This window comes from Ambystoma mexicanum, chromosome 3q (assembly GCF_040938575.1).
Source record: "Ambystoma mexicanum isolate Mex_15411 chromosome 3q, UKY_AmexF1_1, whole genome shotgun sequence".
NCBI classification, from domain to species: Eukaryota; Metazoa; Chordata; class Amphibia; order Caudata; family Ambystomatidae; genus Ambystoma; species Ambystoma mexicanum.
Genome location: NC_090926.1, coordinates 591,281,843 through 591,303,273, shown reverse-complemented (window position 1 = coordinate 591,303,273; position 21,431 = coordinate 591,281,843). Strand labels below are relative to the sequence as shown.

Genomic DNA, 21,431 nt, shown 5'->3' with positions numbered 1-21,431 from the left:
CCACATGGACTCCTGGGCAGAAAATAACAGAACATACACGAAAAAGCCCTGTCCCTCCGATGCATTTGCAGCATCACACCAAGGTCTTTACTTTTTACAAGAGTAGTGTGCTTCTCTTTTGGGTTCCTCCTTTAAAGGAGAGTTCAAACTCATCACATATAGCGATAACATACAAGCGCTGGAGAGAGGAGAATTATGCTCAGCCCATTAGAAGTACAAAGGGAGAATTGTACCAAAGAAAGGGCTAAATAACGGCAAAGATGAATGCAAAAGGGGCATGTATGGACAACTGAACTGCAGTCAGAGATAACATTGGCATAGGTGGTGTGGACCGCAATAAGAAAAATCCATAGACAAGAAAGCAAAGGTACACTAGGTGCATGTTGAGCAAGACATTATATCTGACTTACCCATGGAGTTCATGGAGCGCATCCCCTGGGGTGACAGTCCAGGTGGCTGCCCTTTCACCTGAGCCTGGGGTTGCGTCTGCATCTGGCTCCCATGGTAGGTGAGCCCAAGTGCTGCATAGGCTCTCTCAATGGAACTGGGGTCGATCTGGCTAGTGGTGTTTATATTCTGGTTGTTGGGGGGCCCCACGCCCACCGAGCTGGCACTGCCCAGTCCAACCGCTGCTCCCACTAGTAACGCTGTAAAGGAGAGAAGAAAAGCACAACCAAAGTCCATGAGAACCCTTCCAACACAAGGTTTGAGCAAAATGTTTCCCCATTCAGACTAAATGTATTCTTGAGTGGCACATGCAGGTAACTCAGATTCAAATAAAGACTCGGTCATCCTGGAGTCTGGAACTATGCTGGCCCAGAAAGAAAAGTTTCCCCAAAAGTCAGGGTTTGTCTTGTGGTCTACCATGATGGCACAACAGACACCTTCACCCGTCATAGCAGTACTGATGCCCACAACACCCAATTAACTCGAGCCATCATCTTACATTGCTGATTGCGCTTGTCACCAGCGTTCTTCAGCGGCAGGCACACGGGACAGTCATTTCTAGTGCAGTTCTTCCAGTGGGAGATGATCTGCCGAGATGAGGCACAGTGTGCCACTGCAATGGAAAATATTTGAGATCAAAATGAGTTTCAACAAACATCGATTACCACAAAAATGAAAAATCGCAGTTATCCATCTTCAGACATTAACATACCAAGTCGCTCACGTGTAAACATGGTTTATTATCCATCATGTAATCTTTAAATAGCCAAAGGCATGTATTTTGCAAACATTCTTCAAAACGTTTTTGCACATGGTTTCCTTATTTTCAGAACCTGAAACATGTTGCAGCCATTGGGAGTAACATAGGAACTGGATCACCACTCCTGCTTGAGGGCCTCATCTCTGAAGCTATGGACCGTGCCTGCATCACTAGATCCAGAAGACATCTGCTGCCAGGACTCAACCTCAGTGCCAAACGGACCCATTTTTATTTTATCGCAGTTTATCAGGCAGGTGGCCTAGTTTCATCTCCCTCATCTTATGCGACTTTGCATGCTTTTTTCTATCAATCTTAATTGGGTCGCCTCAAACCAACCACAGCCTCAGGGACTGGATTCTGTGCCTGAGGTCAATGGGGGAACCCTGCCTTGCAGAATTTCTGCCTACTGCGATTACTTCATCTTTCAGCTTCAATGACACAGACCATTGATCTGGAAAATCACTCAATCCATTGCTCGTCCCAAGGATATATTGGTATCCAACTGCACCAGTGTGTCACTGGAATCGAAGTTTGCCGACAAAATATGGACCATGACTGCCTATGAAAAGCACCTGCTGCAGACCCACAGTATTGCTCATGAAACAGGTAGAGTCCTTTCTTTTATTTCTTATATTGTAGATGTCATTTGTATAGCGTATACTACCATTATTATAGTCTCAATGCGCTTCTGGTGGGAAGATAAGGAGTTTGGTGGGCTGGGCGGGCTCCTGTAAGCAACCCAAGGACAGGCATGAGGCAGGGTGCTGGGGGAGGTCACTAGTGTGCCCGCTCTCAGATCCTCCCTGGAATCCTTGTCAACGCAGTAGAACTTTATGAAGCTGTGTGGACCTCCATGTAGCAGCCCTGCAGATGTCCATCAGGGGCACACCAGACAGGAACGCCAACGACCCAGCGATCGCTCTGGTGGAGTGGACTCTCAGAAGGCCAGGCAGCAGTCGGTTCACCAACTGATGACAAAACCTGATGCAGCCGGTGAGCCACCTTGAAATGGGAATCACCGGACCAAAATTCACAAATAGATGTGAAGTCTTCCGACAACTCGGTGCGCGTCATGTAGAACTTGAGGTCACGAGCAACGTACAGATAGTGCCCTTTCTGCCAGCAACAAAGGTTTCGAGAAGAAAACAGAACACCAAAGTCTTGAGGTGGAATTCCGACAGAACCTTCAGCATTAAAGAGGGGTGTGTGCAGCATCTCCCTAGATTCATGGAAAGTCAGGTACAGTTTCTTGCAGGATAGGGCCTGGATCTCAAACGTCTGGCGGAGATTATTGCCACAAGGAAAGCAGTCTTCTACAAAAGAAACGTGAGTGGGGCCTGAGCATAGACTCGAAGGGCCGCACCCTCCGCCCCCCCCCTCCCATGAGCCTAGTCAGAACCACATTTAGTTCCCACGCCGGGGTACGAGCCTTCACCGGTGGGAAAGATCGGAAAAGTCCTTTGAGAAACTCATTGATGAGTCGGTGGGACCAAAGCAAAGATCTTCCTGGGGACCCTGGGGACCTGGTGTAGCAGGAGATAGCTACCATATGCACGATGGAGGATGGAGGAATGCGCCAGCCCAGCCATTTGCCAGGGATAGCAAGTATGGAAGGATCTGTGGGGCTGTGACCCTCAAAAGGGATAATCTTCTACAACCGGCACCATGTAGCAAAACTCTTCCACTTATGGCCATATCAGTCAAGTCAACAACGCACTGGCCTTGGCGAAAACTTCCCTGAAGTCTGCTGTCAACAACCTCCAAACTCTAAGGCTTCAGGAGCCAAGCCCTCAGGTTCAGCAATACCGGGTCGTGAAGGATTGCACCTCCCTCTCTGGCGAGAAGATCCGGAACCACCAGCAACTTTGACTGGAAACGACGCAGACATGCTGAGAATGTCCAGATACCACATCTGCCTCGGCCACGCTGGGGCGATGAGTATCATCTTGCATGAACAGTGTGTTGATGACTTGTAGCAGGAGAGGAAACATGTATAGAGAGCCCTTCCAATGAGAAGGAGAACGAGTCCCCCAGGCTTGGCTGTTGGAATCTGCTGGCAAACGTCTGGCATTTGGAGTTGGCCACCGTCAAACAGATTGATCTGGGGTCTGCCGCATTTGACTAACAGGTGATTCACCTGATCCTGATGAAGCTCCCACTCGTGGCAGAAGCGCAGTTCCTTGCTGAGGGAGTCTGCAATGGTGTTCACTCCTGCCAGGTGGAGAGGGATGAGGAACATCCCCTGTCCTAAAGCCCAGTGCCTTAATTCCTGTGCTTCCTTGGAGGGCCGGCGATAGAAGCCCCCCCCCCTGCTTCCTGATGTAGAACATGGTGGTGTTGTCTGTGAAGATCCTCGCCACCTTGCCCTTCAGCGACGGTAGCAACGATATAGGGGCCCAGAACACTACCGCCCCCCACTCCCTCCCCACCAGCTCCAGGAAGTTGATATGCAGATCCTTCTCCAGCAGCTTTGACACCTGAAGCCAGCAGGCGTCCAGGAATTCCTGTAGGGTCGCATCTGCAACATGCAGAGAAGTATGATGTAGATGCAGGACGACATGCCCATTAACAACTTGATGGCCCGCAGCGCGGCCCTCTGTCGACGACAGCTGTTGCACCTTTCCTTCAATGGCTGCTAGCCTACCCTCCGAGGATGACCCCAGGAAAGACACCGTAAGGAGTCTCACATTTAGGAACAGCGCGTTCTGCCATGGTGTTAAGCAGGACTTCAGACAGGTGACAGAATCCCAGATCTGTCAATAGCCGGACATGTGTGTGTGGGTGGGTGTGGAGGTGTGTGCCCATCCATCGGCCAGCTCCCGCGAGCGGTCACATATCTGCCAGTCATCCAGGTACAGGTATTTTAGTACTTTAGTAGGCATAAGGGTACAGGGCAAGTTTTGGATATGGAGGTGTTTGGAGAGAGAGAGAGATAGGTCTGCAACCATGGTGCATCCAAGGTTTTAACACAGGTGGATGCAGTTGGTGGGGCTCCCAGGGCTTGTGGCCAGGTTATCAGTTGAGGAACGAGAGAGGTTTTGGTGCATAAAAGTATGACCGATTTGCCTAGGTTTAAGACATGGCGGTTGGTCGTCATCCATAGGCCAAGGGAAGAGGTTCTGGAGGGAGGCCAGAGTCTTGTTATTTTTAAAAATTAGAGCGGATGAGAGCTGGCAGTGGGCTTCGGTAGATGTGAAGGAGGGGTAAGGCAGGCTCATTGTGGGACACCCATTTTGTGATAGGGCACGGGGGAGGAAAAGAAAGGTGACCGGTTTTGAAGGCCTCTGGGAAGATGCCAGATGAGGGGGATGTTATTGATGAAGAGGGGGGAAACTGCCTGCACAGGTGGTAAGGGTCTTTATGAAGGGAGGGTGAGCATGGGTCTCCAGAAAAGCCAGAGGGTCAGCTAAGTGCTAGTAGGTTGTAGAACTCATTCTGGGAGATGGGTGTAAACTAAGAGCAGGCTGGTAAGGAGGGGAAGGGTTGGGTTTGATGGAGGGCAGGAGGTTGAGGGGACAGGGGGTGATCAGAGCTAGTTTTGAGGTGATGGTGTGATGTCTTAAAAGCGCAATGTTAGGAGAGTGGTTGGATAGTCTGTCTCAGAATGCTTGCATGATAGGTGGGGTTTGACAGGGGACTTTAATTACCATAGGATTTTGTGGAGTTCCTTGCATGAATTGTTGCCATTTGTTTCCATAGATTTCTTTTGCCATTCTTGATTTCGGACATGTATGCCCCGTTCAGCCTCAAAAGGTCAGGCTTCACTTACAAATGGATTTGACCAACATTGGATATTCAGGGGGCATTCAGTTCCTACCTGCAATCAGAGTGGTGCTACAGTGAAGTGTAATCTACAATGAATGCAGGAGGGAACCTTGCTGGAGAAGGAAACAATACTCCCCTATAATGAAGGAAAAGGTATTGCCTACACAAACTATGCGGATGATACACAGATCCTGCTCCCTCCGACAGGAAACTACACTGACTCTCTCAACCTTCACTCAATCTATCACATCATCCAGGCCTGGATGGCTTCTCATCACCTTTGCCTCAATGATGAAATGAGAGAAATCCTACTGATTGGCTCTCACCTCCCTCTACAAGCTCAGACCTTACAACAAAGCCTTCATCATTGAGGCCATCTCCATCCCGGTCTCTAAGAGTCTAGACCCTGGGTGTCTACCTGGATTCCACTATGTGCCTCTCAAAGCAGGTCCATGCAGTCACCTCCTCTGCCGCCCACACTGCGAAATGTATTAACGCTTGCAGGCCACTCCTGACCCCGGAAAACTGTCACTATTGCTAGAGCCATCTTAGGCTCAATGTTAGACATCTATAATACCGCATTTATAGAAACCTCCTCGCGTAACATCAGGAAACTACAAATCATCGCCCCCAGAGCAGCTCTTAACATACCAAGACGCTAACATCTCAGCAGCAAGAAGAACAAGTTACTTACCAACTGGTAACGTTCTTTCGATTGGATGTTCCTCCAAAGTATTCTTCATCTTAGATGTATTCCATCCAGCTTTGCTGCTCTTCGGAAAAAGAAAATTCGGCAGAGGGCGCTGTGCATCGATTCGATGGTCCCTCAAAGGCCTCCTTCGAGGGTGACGTCATCACGAAGCACGCACAGCGCCAGTTGGCCTCAGTTCCGTTTTTCCCCTTTTTATCTTTGATTTTGTACTGTGTAGATTGTGCCGGCTGACCGGTATCAGCCTTGCGAGAGTTGAGTTGGCAATAACCCGTAAAAATCTACAGAGGGGTAGGCTGGGAGGGCGATGAGGAATACGCTGGAGGAACATCCAATCGAAAGAACTTTACCAGTTGGTAAGTAACTTGTTCTTCGAGTGGATTGTGTCCTCCAACGTATTCCTCATCTTAGCTAGACTGCCAAAGCAGTATGGATAATTTCTCTGGAGGAGGGGTTAGATTTTTCAATGTCCTAAGATGGCTGAATTTAGTACTGCTTTACCAAAACTCCGCTCCTTAGACTGGGAAGCATCCAGACTATAGAAATTTGAAAAGGTGTGCAGTGAAGACCAAGTTGCGGCTTCACAAATGGACCTTATTGGAACACCTCTTTGAAGGGCTGTCGAAGAGGAGATGCCTCTGGTAGAATGAGCCCTTAACCCTTCTAGTGGGTCTTTTTGTGCTAATCTGTAGCATTCTGAAATGCAAAGCACAGTCCAGCTTGATATTGTCCGTTTTGTCACCGATTGACCCAGTTTCCTTCCAGTGTAACCGATACAGTTGGTTGTGCACTCTACGTTTGAGAAGCCTAGAGATGTAAAAGCTTAAAGCTCTTTTTGGAGCCAACCTGTGCAATATTTCCTCCTCCTTAGTAGGATGGGGTGAAGGATAGAATGCGGGTAAACATTTTCTGACTTAAATGAAAATCAGATACTACTTTAGGTAATAATGAGGGTTTAACCCTCAACCCTCTGTCCTTATGGAACACAGTATAGGGTGGCCCAGAAGACAGTGTCTGCAATTCGCTCACTCTTCTTGCAGATGTTAAAGCAACTAGGAAAGCTGTTTTCCATGTCAGTAATCTTAATGGACAAGTTTTCAATGACTCAAAAGGAGCACACATTAAGAATTTTAGAACCACATTGAGATCCCAAATTGGCACTTGGAATGGGTAAGGAGGAAACACATTAGTGAGTCCCTTTAAGAATTGCACTCCCAAAGGAATTTTGAAATAGGAGCATTCTTCCGACGAGCGCTTGAAGATGGAAAGCGCTGCAAGATAACCTTTAATGGTACCAACATTTAGACCTCTATGCGCTAGGGACAAGAGGAAGGACAGTACTTCCGGGATAGAACATAGAAAAGGATCGACATTCTTTTCTCTGCACCAGTTGCAAAACTTCCTCCAACGGCATAGGTATAGAGATTTTGTTGCTGGCCTTCTTGCCGAAAGCAACACCTCCATGACGTCAGCCTTTCAGATACCAAGCATGAAGGTTGAGAGTTTTGACCTCTGGATGGAGAACCTGACCCTCCATTTGTGAGAGAAGGTCCTCTCTCTGAGGAAGACGTACCGGGGGACAGATGACATGTCTAGAAGGTCAGAGTACCACGTTCTCCTGGCCCAATCCGGGGCAATTAGGATCATGCGATTCCCAAACCGTCAGTCTCCTGATGACCTGAGGAATGATGGGAATGGGTGGGTGCGGGGGGGGAGGCGGGGGGTGTTTGCGGGCACGTACAATAGTGGGAAATTCCACTCTACCATGAACACGTCTCCCAGGGCTCCTCTCGGGGGAAATTCCCCCCGAACAATACCTTTCGCACTTCCGGTTGATTTCGGTCGCAAATCGGTCTACTTGGGGGATTCCCCAAAAGGCAAAGATCTCTTGAATGACTTCCTGAGCCAGTTCCCATTCGTGGGACACCGTGCTCTGCCTGCTCAGAGCATCTGCCGTCATATTCTCCTCCCCGGCTAGATGAACTGCCATTAAGGAGATTCCCTCCTGAATTGCCCAATACCAGAGCTGCATTGCCCATCTGCACAGAGGTAGTGACCCTACACCTCGTCTTTTGTATAGATAATGCATGGCCACTGTGTTGTCCATCATTATCAGGGCATTCTTTCCCCTGACAGATGGCAGGAAAGCTTTCAGCGCTAGTCTGATTGCTCTCAGCTCTAAAAGGTTGATGTGTAATTTGGACTCCAATGGAGACCAACGGCCGCTGATTGTCAGATAGTTGGCATGAGCTCCCCACCCCATGAGTAAGGCGCCCGTCACTACTGCAATCTCTGGCCATGGTTGCCAAAAAGGTTCCTTTAGGATGTTCTCTGCACAAGTCCACCATAGAAGATCTTGTCGAACCTTGTTCGGAATCTGGCGAAGATTTGTCATTTGACCTGAGAACTGGGACCACTGAGTCTTTAGAGCCCATTGAAGGGATCTCATCCTCAAACGTGCCTCCAGGAAGATGCAGGATGCCATGAGGCCGAGCAACCTTAAGAAGTCGTAAGCCAGGAGATTTGGGGCATTTTGGAAACCATCTAAAGAATGTCTTGAGCCCTCGACTTGGGAGGCGAGCTCTTTCCCAAGGATGTGTCTAATACAGCTCCTATGTAATGAAGGTGTCATTTGCGACTTCTTGAAATTTAGGGAGAAGCCTAGTCTGTGGAGGAAGTGGCAGGTGACTTTCAGATGATCCAGTGCTTGTTCAGCAGAACGTGCCCTGATCAACCAATCATCCAGGTAGGGGTAGACGTGAATCCCCCCTATCCTGAGGTGCGCTGTCACCACTACCATTAACTTGAAGACCCTTGGGCGGAGGTCAATCCGAATGGCAGGAATCGAAACTGATAGTGAGTCGCCAACTACAAACCTCAGGTATTTTCTGTGCTTGAGATGAATCGGCACATGAAAATAAGAATCCTGGAGGTCCAATGACACCAAACAGTCCTGAAGTTGAAGGGCCTGAAGGATCTGAGAAAGGGTAATCATCTTGAACTTGTCCTTCCTCAGGAACTTGTTCAAGTTTCTGAAGTCAAAGATGGGTCTCAGTCCTCCGTCCTTTTTGGGGATCAAAAAATACGGGGAGTACCATCCCTTGTTCTTCTCCGCTGCAGGTACTGGTTCTATAGCACATTTCTCCAGCAGCGTTAGAACTTCCTGCTGTAGGAGCGGGTCTGAAAACTTCAAAGGTTGTCTCCCTGGTGGATTGCTTTGAGGTTGCGTTAGAAAAGGAAGGCAGTGACCTTGGGCTATTATTTCTAGAGCCCAAACATCTGAAGTAATGGCTCGCCATTCTTGCAGATGCTATGACAGCCTGCCTCCTACAGGTGTTTTGTGATGCAAGTCCTCAAAGTGGGTTTGTGGCGGTTGTTGCAGCCGATGATGGCAAAGAGGCTGCAGCTGGAGCTGGCTTTGCACGTTTTGCTCGTCCACCGTGAGTAGCCTTTATCTGGCCCCTTTGACTGGCCATTCCTCTCGCCTTTCCATATGAGTAGTAACGATAGGATCGTCCCCTCCACGATTGTCCTGGCGCACGAAAAGGCAGATGTTGCCCAATAGCAGCCCCTAAAGATTTGGCAACTGCTTTTGGGGTCTGCAACCTCTCAAGGCTCTCGTCAGCCTTGCTGCCAAAAAGGTGAGACCCGTCAAAAGGCATGTTCAGAAGGCAGTTCTGTACGTCCGGTGCGAAACCAGACTTCCGTAACCAAGTAAATCTGCGCATTACTGTGCTAGTGCCCATGGACCTGCTTACACTACCCGCATTGTCCAATCCAGATTGAAGGGATTCCTGCACGGCTTCCTTTCCATTTCCAACGATGGCTAGGAACCCTTCCATTTCGTCCCCTTCTGGTATGTGCTCCGCCGCCATTGCGATGCACTCCCACAGAGCGTACAAAAAACTTTGCCAAGGCACATGTGGAGTTGGCAGATTTTTAAAGCCATATTCCCAGCTGAAAATACCTTCCGTGCCCAGCCATCCACACTTATCGTCCCTGTCTGGAGGGATAGAAGGGTACGCAAGTTTGTTAGAAGCTGTGGCTGCCTGTATGACCAGACTCTTGGGAGTGGGATGTTTGGATAGATAGCGGGGGTCGCTACTGGCAGGGCGGTATTTTGAGGTGAGGGATTTACTGGAGGAATAGAATCCGGAGTTTCCCAATTCTTGGCCACCATATTTTGCAGGGCTACATGAAAGGGTAGTACTGGGTCTTTGGTGGGACCATGGTCCAATATATCTGTCAAATCATCCTGGATGAATTGGGCTGGTGGTCTAGCCCATCCTAAGTAATCTACTACCTTTGTCAATATCTGAAGGTATGATTGGCAGACCAGAACCCGGAGAGCATGCCAGCCCAAGTCATTTTCAGGAGATGTGTCAATGCCACTTGTATTTTGTAATGATTCCACCAAGTCCCTCATTCTGCTTTCTTCTGAAATCGGGCATTCTGGGACATTTGGGGTGCCATATTCTAGCCCAAAAGGTACATTCTCCTCATCAGATCTTTCCTGTTCCTCAAAAATTGAGGTCCAGGACTTGAAAAACTCCTTCCTAGGGAGAGGCTTGAAAACCTCTGGGGGAGGAGGAATAGGTGTATTACAGGGCTCCGAGTGTATTACAGGTCTTGTAACCCCATCTTTCCCTTTTTCTGGCTGGCCTGGCCAGGCTGGAGCCTTTGGCGCCGAGTGCTTCGGGGTCAATGGCGTCGACGAAATAGTGGCCGATGGAGTTTGCTTCGAGGGCGTTGAGGTACTCTTTGAAGATTTGCCCTTCGAGGTGCGTTAGGTCTCGGACGGTGGTGACCTCGAGCGGTCCTTTTCGCTTAGCGTCCTGGAAGGTTCTCTATCCTTCCTTTTTCGATCACCCGGGCTCGAAGGCGCATGAGTGTCGGAGCGATGCCGCTCCCGGCCGGCTTCCGAAGAAGGTGCGGACCGAGGCTCCATTTTCTCAAACACCTCCATAATTTTGACCCTGAATGCATCCCACTCTTCGGAAGACTAATGTTTCGTGGGGCATTTCATCCTTTTTGGGGACTCCTCTGAGGACGAGGTGGAGGGAGACCTGTGGCGTCATTTCTTCGACTTTTTCGTCGAAGACGAGTGATGGGAATCGCTTCGGGACCTGGACCGATGCCTTTCGCATCGAGGAGATTTCTCCTCACGGGACCTCAGCGCTAAAGGCTTTACGGTCGGGTTTGCAACCTGCCGGTAGTTCTCCTCTCCTTTCTCGCAAGGCCTTCCCCGTCATCACCTGACACTTCGTACAGGCCTCGATGTCGTGGCCTTCTCCGAGGCACCACAAATACTCTGTGCGGGTCTGTGATCGACATTTTTGAACCGCACGACTTGCACTTTTGGAAACCCGATCTCGGGGTCGGCGTCGATGACAAGGACATATTCGTTTATTTACTATTCTTCACAGAACTCTAGGTGCGCCGAATCTCCGAAGCAACGTATACTGTGGAAAAACGGAACTGAGGCTAACGGGCACCGCGCGTGCTACTTATACACCCGATGACGTCACCCTCGACGGAGGCCTTCAAGGGACCATCAACTCAACATCGACGCACGGTGCTGTCTGCTGAAATTTTTTTCCGAAGAGCAGCAAATCTGGATGGAATACATCTAAGATAAGGAATACGTTGAAGGACAATCCACTCGAATGAGTGTTCACTGGCTACCCATCAAAAAGTGCATCTTCAAATCCCTGGCCATCATGCACAAATGTCCGACTAACTCTGCGCCAAAATACCTCAAAAAAATTCTCCATATCTCAATCAACAAGACCTACCCGCTCTGCATACCCCCCCACCAGCTGGCCATCCCTAGATTCAGGAGGAAGAGATCAGGCGGTACTGGCTTCATAGTAACCACCCCCAAGAACTGGAATGCTCTCCCCTTACTTTAAGATCTGAACAGTCCAACAGCCTTCAGGAGACATCTTAAAACTGTGCCATTTGCTCTCAAGAATCGCTGCTCTCCTGAGCCTGCAAACACCTTACCTGCCCTTGTTCAGTCCCCATCTGCCATGACCCTTCCACTTGTTTATGCTCATTTTATGTATCATTAATGTTTAACCTGTAACCAGTGTCCTGATGCCCCCAGGCTTTGTGCAATAAATGCAAATAAAATAGATCTCATGCAGAGGTGTCTTTAGTCTTTCCTACCGGTTTCTAGTAGTGATAATACAGCACAAAGATGGCTTCCTTCATGCCAAACATTAAAATGTTGGTGCAAGCAGAATTGGCTTAGGAAAATGGTTGTGCTGACTTATACCACACACCACTACCACCCAGGGGCAGACTCCAGGCGCTCATGTGGTGACTCAATTTGTTGTTATACAGTCATACGAATATAATATCAATTATCTATAGACACTTAGATAATCCTTTCCGGACCACAAGCCCTGGAGGTCAAGCAGCCCAACATTTGCTCAAGTTCATCGCGTTCAAAATGTAATGACCACAGATTAGGTCCAAGTAAAATGGTAACGGATCTTTTTGCATACCTCCTAAAAAATGTGCAACCCAGATTTGTTCAAGAATGCAATTGGATTGTGTGGCTGTTGCTTGTTCAATATCACCAATATGCCTCTACTATCTCTCTTTGCTAGGCAATTTAGCATTAATTCACCTTCTCTGTTCCTTATCAACATTGTAAATGGGGAACACTCCCTTTCTGGGAACGGCATTTGAAAAATATTTTATTCAGGCAGGATTAAGAAATAAAAAACGGAAAAAGAAAACCTTTCCTAAATGTATGTCTGATGTTTTTCAGAGTCCAACCAGAAAGACAGGAATCTAAGGTAATGAATACTCCTAGGAATCACTGGCTGGAACCTTAGGACATCTTTCTGCGGACGTGTTGGTGGGCCTGGAGAGCCAGTCTATCTAAATCAGCAGACAGTGCTGCAGATTATGGTGCTTTTAGTCAGGAACCGTGGATCTATCTGTAATTGCCCAATGAATATCTTAAAAATGCTATTCTCTGAAAGTAAGGCAAAGGGCCTTCAAGCTCTTTGCCCGTTAGGTGTCCGCAAGCCCAAACAAAGGGTCATTTGTGAGGCTTAAAAGTCAGGAGTACCAGCCATGAAAATCCTAAAATTGCACACAAGGACTACAAGAGAAAGAATTGAGGTGAGATCCCAGGCCCTTCCACCATCATTCCCAGATTCTCGAGATGCACAAAGCACACTTTGATGAGTTGGGCTACAGAAAGAAGAAACAGAGCAAGATGGATGCATAGAGGATAGAGTTAGTCACCCAGTGTGGCTGGGCACCTGGCAAAACATTTTTGTAGCACCTCTACACCAGCATAAGAAACATATATGCGACTTAAATGACAACACCCCATTGTTCCCTGCTATTTTCTAGTCTACATCCCATTTGAACTTTCAGCCACTTAATGCTCCCTCAGTGCTCTGAAACAAAACTACAGCAGAAAGTGCTACACAAGCAAACTGTTCCACTTTATTTCACTGTTTTTTTCAGTCCTTCATTGCCAAATGTATCTACACTTCCTCCTCCAGTTAAGTGCAACACAAGGGTGACTATCTGGACACAGTAGGTCATGAGAACAGGAATTATCAGACAACCAGATGGGAAGACTGAAGGAATGCTAGTGAAAAAAGCTTTTAAATGGCAAAAATTCTATCAGATATTGAGAAATCAGGAGTGAGGACAATCTTAAAGGTTGTGCCTCCTCCCCTAACCATGCAATAGTCCCATGAATTTTCCTGCTGGGGCCTACGATTGGATTACAGAGGTAGATTCAACTACTAATGGAGACCCAAGAAATGTATTGAGACAATGAACCTGCAAGTACAAAATCCTCAGAGGGCACAAAAGTGGAACTTAAATAAACTGCCTGATGCCCATTGGGTTTTGCTACTTGACTAGCTCCACAGTGCTCCGGCTTAAAGTCAGAGGTACAAAGAATTTACAAAAATCAGCAAATCCTGGAGGCACTACTCTGGAGGCACAATAGCTAAAGCTGATCTAACAAAATTGATATACTCCAACCTTGTCTGGTATTCAAGTGTCGCCACAGCTTGCCCCCTCCTACATACCTCTCCTTGATCTCTTTATATTCCCCTTGACACCCCTTTCTACTTGTAATCTCCCGTCCTCCATGTTCTATACTTCGCAACCGTCCCTTTCCCCAACTAGCCCCTAAACATTGGAACGCACTCCCCTTCGTTCTCAATCCCCTTTTCCCTTATTCAGTTCTAGTCTCAAAACGCATTTACTGGTTTGCCTAATTGATTTTTATCTAACCAATCAATTTGTACTATTTCATTTACTTGTTAAGCGCTTTGCAGTATAATGCTTAAACAATATACAAAAAATCCTTTTGTGGTAGAATACGAAAAAACAGGGATAAATGCACAAACCAAATAGGGTTTTTTCTTATCAATTAACTGATTTTAAGTTCAGTTTGGAGTGACAAAATGATGCAGAAGTAAAACTGTCACTCACCCTGGCAGGACTTGCCGGCTTGACAGTGAGTCATGTGGTTGAGGACGTTCTTCATGGTTCGGCAGTGTGGGAGGTTGCACTGCCGTACCTCACCATTTGCTTGCTCCCGCCGCTGGCACTTGTGTGCATGCAGTAGAAGCACAAGCTGCTGCTGGATGAGTTTGCGCTTTTCTGGGTCAGCGGTGGGCGCTCCAGATCCCAGACCTGGAGCAGCAGAAACCAAGCCAGCCTGCTGGACCTGAGGAGACTGCTGCTGAGCCTAAAGGGGGGAGAACAATGTGGAGCATATCATGTTATACATTACAATCGAATAGAAGCTAGAAACTACAAGTGTACTATGGAGCTACAAGATTATGTACAGTTCAAAAAGTGGACATAACTACTGCTGTTATGGCGTCACGTGGCAGCCAAGTAACATAACCCTGATGGCTGAAGGGACAAATACTAATTTTACAATACCTGCTAACAGAAAAGGGAGCCAACATGATGGTATGAGTCAACAACGGCAATAACCAGATTGTCACCAAGATGGTGAGACGGCACATTGACGAGTACTCACCATGTTTGACATGCCCGTGCCAGGGACATTCTTCTTGTCCAAGCTGAACTGTGGTAAACTGTTTTGCATTCCGGTCTTGTTCTGCATCTGCTGCCCCAACGCTCCTGGTCCCATCTGCTGCCCTGAGGGCTGGTTGTACTGAGAGCCATATGGGTTGGAGGCATTCACCATGCCCATCTGAAATACAGAGAAATAGCCTCAAATGCACAAATTGTGGAATAAGACACGGTACAACCCTGTTAGGGGAGTCTCTGCTTTATACAATAAGGAAGTATTTTAGCAGCTCCCGTAATAACTTGACACAAAGTTCTATCAATTCACCTCAATTTTGGCCACCAACAGCTTTTATTCCAGTACTAGTACTGCACATACCAACTATGCTAATGCAAACAAATCCAGAATTATATTGAAAGCTTCAAGCTATTGTCCTGCCCGGAGCCCTGGAACCATTAGATAACCCAGAACTCTCAAACTATTCCACATAGTTGGGAAGGGTAGACAATGTTTAAGTATGGCGACTAACCCTCAGAAAAGCCAAGACTCTGCTGAAGAGTAAACCTGCCTTCCCACAAAACTAGAATCGCCAGGAAGTTCATAGCAGGCTTCAATAACTCCCCGAAAGCATGGCCCAAAGTTTGCCCCCAACAGCCATGTTCAAAACCCACTATGGTTTAAAAGTGCCCCTAATGATTGGGCAGAGGGGGTGCTGTTGTGCGCAGATCAGAATGGCAGCTCTGTTTTAGAGCTCCTGCAACCCAGGGCCTGCAGCTGCCGATCACTGTTTCTATATGTCATTAATTGCTGCTGGGTGGCGATCTTGTGCTGCAGTGAGGCAGATAACCCATTAAATCTGCCTCCCGACCCACTTTCAATGCCTGTGGGCCGGGCACACATCTGCAGTGGAGATGGTGGCTGAATGCGCCCGCTGCTGCGAGGTAGATGCTGTGACCCCTTGTAGGGTACAACGCGTGTGAGGGCTTCATACAGAGACTTGCTGCTGCCCTCCCACCACTGTGTTGCCGCTTTGGAAGCAGTGAAGGAAAGTGGAGGACGTGTGGGAGGCAGGCGAGCGGTGAACCGGGCCAGACCGTGTGGGACTTGCTGAGCTGTCTGTGGGCTTGAGCCACGGCCTCTACCGGCGGAGGGCTGGCATATCCGCATTATCCTTCTCTAATTTGCGGGAGCCGGCAGCGCTAGTGACGGGCGCTTGCCAAGCATCAAAGTGGCTGGTAATTTGCCAGAGGAGGCACCGCGACCTGCTGCGCAGTCCTGCATATGCAAGGGATTTGGCTGGAACCTGCCAGGGCTGAACCTGGGGCTCTTCCAAAAACTTCCTAAACTCCATGCCTGGAGTGAGGAACACGTGCCTACAGTTTGGAACGCTCCTAACCTTGTGTGACATGGAGCTTGAGAACGTGTAGATCCTGATCTGCCTTGCTTGTTCCCCAGACCGTGTAATACTGGTGTGGGTCCCCTCGGGTACTCGCGCCCCATTCGCGCAGCGTTGCACCAACATCACTGCTGCACATTGCCGCTACAAAACTACAGATTGCACCCTAGGGAGTGCTGAACATAATAGGGCCCATAACCGCTGGGGGAGCCTTGCATAAGAGACATACCCTGTGCCACCGCTTACCACGTTGGGAGACTGCCCTTGTGTATCTGCACTGGAGTTCTGCCCCTCTTCGCTGGCTGCTTGAAACTATAAGGCGGTCCATCAGCTCTGAGGCCAGTCACCCCCAGACTGCCAGCGGTACAGGTCTATGCTTCACTGCGGCGGTGCTGCTACGGTAGACCGAGGTCAGACATTACTAAGGGGGCTGGGAGAAAGCAAAGCTCCATGGCCATGTACGCCAAAGCTGCCCTCAAGACCTGCTCCTGCATCCAACATGAGGTCTACAGAAGAAAGTGTGGAGCCTCCCGAACTTACCCAGTTGCAGCATACGATGGCCTGCATGCAGGAACAAAGGATTTTCTGCTATTCACAGGAAGCTGGACGATATCAATGGCACGATAAGCTCCATCAAGTCACGGCAGACTTGCGTCTAATGGAGGCAGAAAGTAGGGTAGGAGTAGTGGATGATGTCCCCGTACTGAAGGCAGATGTAGCCGCCTTGATCAAGCAGGTCCAGTCGGTCACCAGAAAGACCGAGCTAGAGTCCAGATCAACTCGCAATAACATCCAGATAATCAGTGCCCTGGAGAACAACTTGGAGGGATATATGGAAGAGTTTGTGGAGTACACCATCCTAGTCTTGCTCGACTTGCCCAGGCTGTCACTGCAGTTTGCTGTTGAGCGTGCCCATCAATACTTTGTGGCCAAGCCAAAACCTGGAGCACCGCCCTGCCCGATAATAGCCTTAACTGCTGAGGCAGATGCGATCCTGAGGGCTGCTCATGAGAAAGGCAAACTCCTAGGATCTAGTAGATTGCCCATCTACCCAGTCTGTCGCAGTACAGCAGGAGAGGAAAACCTTCATGGCCATGAAGAGGCTCAGAGACCTGGGCATGAAAAATGCTCTACATTGAATGTAAACAGGCCATGAACCTACTTTTTACCTGCATGTTCATTACGCCCCTCAGGAAGTGCATCTCAATGAGTCCTGTGACATTTGGGGGGCTCTGCCCCATGTACCTTTACTAGTCCGAAATGGCCACTTCAGGTGCTGTTGGGAATCTATACCCTGATCCTTATTTCGACTTTTTTTGATGTAGAAGAAATATTTCTGTCCGTACTGTGTTTTCAATGGATGTTATGAGTCCTGGCTCGCTGACCGTGCAGTGGCCTCCCCATAAAATGTTGCAGTGTTCAGTCGGTGAGTTATTCTAAGGGAACGATCCTCCCGATTGGGGTCGGGGACAGAGAGGGTGTGGGAGGACGTTTTATTGAAGATTCAAATAGCACTTGGTAATGATCTAGAGATCTGCTTTATAAGCAGTCGGTGAGGGGTCAGCTACTGACAAGGTGCTCCAGAGGAGAAATGCAGATTTGTGAGACTGCTAGCAGGATGCAGGCACAATGGGTGAACTTGAATGTGTGGTGGCTTGGGAACCCGACTGAGCAAGAGAAAATCATGCTCTTTGTGCAGGGCCATAAGAGTTTTTATTCTTGCAGTAGACCCATGCATTGTCTGCTGGATGCGAGGAGTTTAATAGGAATTGAGACAAAAATACGGACTACACCAGGAACTCTACGCAATTCGCTTCACTATTCCGTGCGCCTTTTCAACATTCCCTGGGCCCCGTTTTGACCGCCTGATATTTCTTTAGCCCCTCACCAAAAGCGCTCCCCATTCTACTTCCTCTCCCGCCACCCAGCCTTCCCCCTCCCCTGATTGGCCATCTGAAACCCACTCCGAGTACACTTCCGAGGGCAGCTCTTGCCAGTACAGCCCTGTGGTGAAGGACAGCAGCTCCTGAATAAGCAGCTTCAGATCGTGTTGGCCCATGTTAGCCTGTGGTGCCCGCAACAGTCAACCAGCAGCAACCAACAAGGTAGGAGACCAACACCTGCTGCCCATCTGAAGTGCGCAATCTTGACGAAATACACTGCAACCCCTCCTGTCGAGTCCTTCTACCAAAACACTTACACTGCCTTACGTAATTGCCTTTGTGCTCCTGTTACTGCTGCTATTATACTTCATACAGCACCCCCGTGTTAGGCCAGTTCTCCCACTATCCAGTCGTCCCAAATCTAGACACCAATATTGCATCTGCTGGCACACACCTACTCATGGAGCGCATGTCATTCCAACAGTCACTGTACCGGCACGCTCCCCATCCCTGCCCTCTACGTAAGCCCTACACTTCCTGAACCCCCCCCAAACACCTCTCCCTCGAAAACCCAGCGTCTCCTTGACAGCGCGATACCTGGAGGACAACCGCAACCTGCAAACTTCACACAACCTGACGCACCCCCATCCACACTAACAATTCCCCCACTCCCAGACCGCCCACTCCGCCTCAACCCTCAGCTACTACTCGACCCCCGCCCACAGACCTCCCTCTTCACACTACTTCCTTTGAAGTAGCATGTCTTGCCCTTTCTAAAATAGTTGCTTCATCCACATCTCCCTCTGACCCTACTTCCCCCTCACCCATCTGGCAGTCAAACCCACAAAACGCGGAAAGGGTGACCGACCCTCTCACTCGACCCTCTATGCTTCACCACTACTCCATCAATCAAACCTTCCATCCGATCCCACCCCTACCAGACCCTTCCCCTCTCCCCCAGTCTCCATCCCCTTATTCTAGACCACTATACCCAAACCCCTGGTGCACCCCAGACTCGAACCACAAAAAAATTGCCCAACCACCCCACACATGCACCACTCCCCCACCCCGACCCTTCCCACCTCACGTCTCACATACCTACCAATGCCCACCTAATCTTCCCGCGCCCCAGCGACCTAACCCACTCACACGACCCACAGAGTATATGCATCCAGATACCCCACTACCCCCAGTCAGTCTCAACCACCCTAACTGATACGACCACGCCTCCCATCTCATTCCTCACCCATGTCCACAGAGCACCCCCAACAACGAGCATCAGGAAAATCCCCTCATGAAGTCACATGCCTCCTTTTCAATGCCAGCTCTGTGACAAATAAACAGATACTGCATCTTTGACCTATCCTCTTACAATCATGAACTCTCATTTATCACTGAAACTTGGTTCTGACGACTTTGCCCCAGTCGCGCACAAGGCCTCCCTCGGCTTATTTCCCACAACAGACCTTCCAGAGGTGGTGGAGTAGCAATCTATAACCTCATTTCTTCATCACTCATTGAAACCAAGACATGCAATCCCTTCTTGCTACCATCAACACTCACTCACAGCTTCCTACTCGTATACAGACCCCCTGGATATGACATTTTGCCAACAATCTCCGACTCAATAGCTACAATTCAGGTAAATCACATCACACTATTGGGATATTTAAATATCTGGTTCGAGATAAGCGACAACCCCATGACAACCTCTGGTCAACAGTCTTGAGGCTCTCAACCTCTCCCGACATACCACTGGACCAACTCTCTCAGGTGGTCACACCCCAGATGTGATATTCAGCACCTAGGACCTCTGCTCTATATCCAGTCCCAAACCACTTATCTGGACAGACCACTGCCATCTTTCTCTACCCACACACCAGCGCCGCCTCCTACGGCTCCCCCTGTCCTCACTTTTTATCACAAATGCTGGAACAAAGTCATGGAACTCCCCGATCTAGCAGAAGCTGTTACTCTGCCCCACGCCCCCACTACCCACCCAGCGACGCTGTCCTGCGGTAGACCCTTAACCATCAAATCCTTTGACTCCTGGCTGAAGGAATCACCAATTCCTCACACCATCACGCCCGCAGCTTCACGCAAAGGATCGTCCCCCAAATGGTTCACTCCCCACCTGAAGACTTTCAAAAGTCAAAATAACTAGCTAAAATAGCGAGCATCTAAAACCGCTCTCAGCAGATCTATATTAACCCACCACCATATTTACAAATCCAAGATCCGAAAGGCCAAAAAAGGCCTACAATAAGCAAATGCTGAATTGGGGCGGCAGCAGCAGCAAAGAACTCCACAAGCTCTCCGAATTCCTGAAACCTACTTGCACCTCTGTCCAAACCACCCCCACATAAACGCTCCGATTCCCTCTTGCAACATTTCTACAACACTGCACTTGACAGGACGGCAACCTTTAACACCAAACCCTCCATCACCCCCTATCCCTCCCAAAACAGTTGCCTGGACAACCACACTGCCAGCCTTCAACGCTTTCCAACCCTTCTGGAGAAACCAGTTCCTATATCCACTATCCAGCAGCAGGCTCTCTGTATCCCCCCTCTCCCTTGACACCTGTCCCGCCTCTTCTGAAAGAAATATTAGCCTCTACTGACACAGGGGAACACGCAAGGTCCATACTAAACTACTCCCTCACTTCTGGCACCTTTCCAGAAGCCTTTAAACTGCACATGTCAAAGTGCTTCTAAAAAAGGCATCCCTCGACCCCCTTGACCCTGAGAATTACAGGCCAATCTCCAACACCAGATCTCTCGTGAAATTCATTGACAGGGCTGCATACTACCAACTCAACCGCTTCATAGAATCCAAACTACTTGACGCCGCGCAATCCAGCTTCAGGCCCCACCATGGAACAGAAACCACCCTGATCTCGATCAGGGATGATCTCAAGGTCGCGGCAGACTGAGGGTTGCACAGCGCTGATTCTCCTTCATCTGTCAGCAGCCTTGGACACCGTAAACTATTCCACTCCCTAGGAATCTGGGGCTCGGCACTCAAATGGATTTCCTAATTCCTCAGCAACAGGAAACAAATCGATTAACTCGCCCCTTTTGTCTCAACTGATTTCGCTGCAACACAACTACCTCTCTGCTCTCCTTTTCAACCTCCATTTGGCCACTCTACCAGGAATCATCCGTGCGCACACCTTCTCCTGTTACAACTACGCCGACAACCAAATTATCCTAAGAATTCCCAAAACAAGCCCAAACCCACGTCCTGACCTTGAAGCTTGCCTCAGTGATATTGACTGATGGATGACAAGAAACCACCTCCTTCTGAATCCAGATAAAACTGAAATCATGGTGTGCAGCAATACTGCTTCTCCCACAACCACTCCCATGGACCACCTCCCTTGGCAACCGCCCTCCGCCGCTCTCCGCCGCCCCTCCCCCCCCCACACTCCTCCA

The 21,431-nt window shown here is 49.0% G+C and overlaps 1 protein-coding gene across 9 annotated transcripts in view; it reads right to left on the bottom strand.

The window, feature by feature from the left end:
- Positions 1-21,431, bottom strand: part of EP300 (E1A binding protein p300) — a 744,806-nt gene that overhangs the window by 539,242 nt on the left and 184,133 nt on the right. For all 9 annotated transcript variants that reach the window (XM_069654423.1, XM_069654428.1, XM_069654427.1 and 6 more), the window contains exons 3-6: positions 14,722-14,898; positions 14,163-14,421; positions 947-1,060; positions 411-647 (exon numbers count right to left, since the gene is read on the bottom strand). In XM_069654423.1, the coding sequence (XP_069510524.1) occupies positions 411-647; positions 947-1,060; positions 14,163-14,421; positions 14,722-14,898 (787 nt within the window). The remainder of the gene's footprint in view (positions 1-410; positions 648-946; positions 1,061-14,162; positions 14,422-14,721; positions 14,899-21,431) is intronic.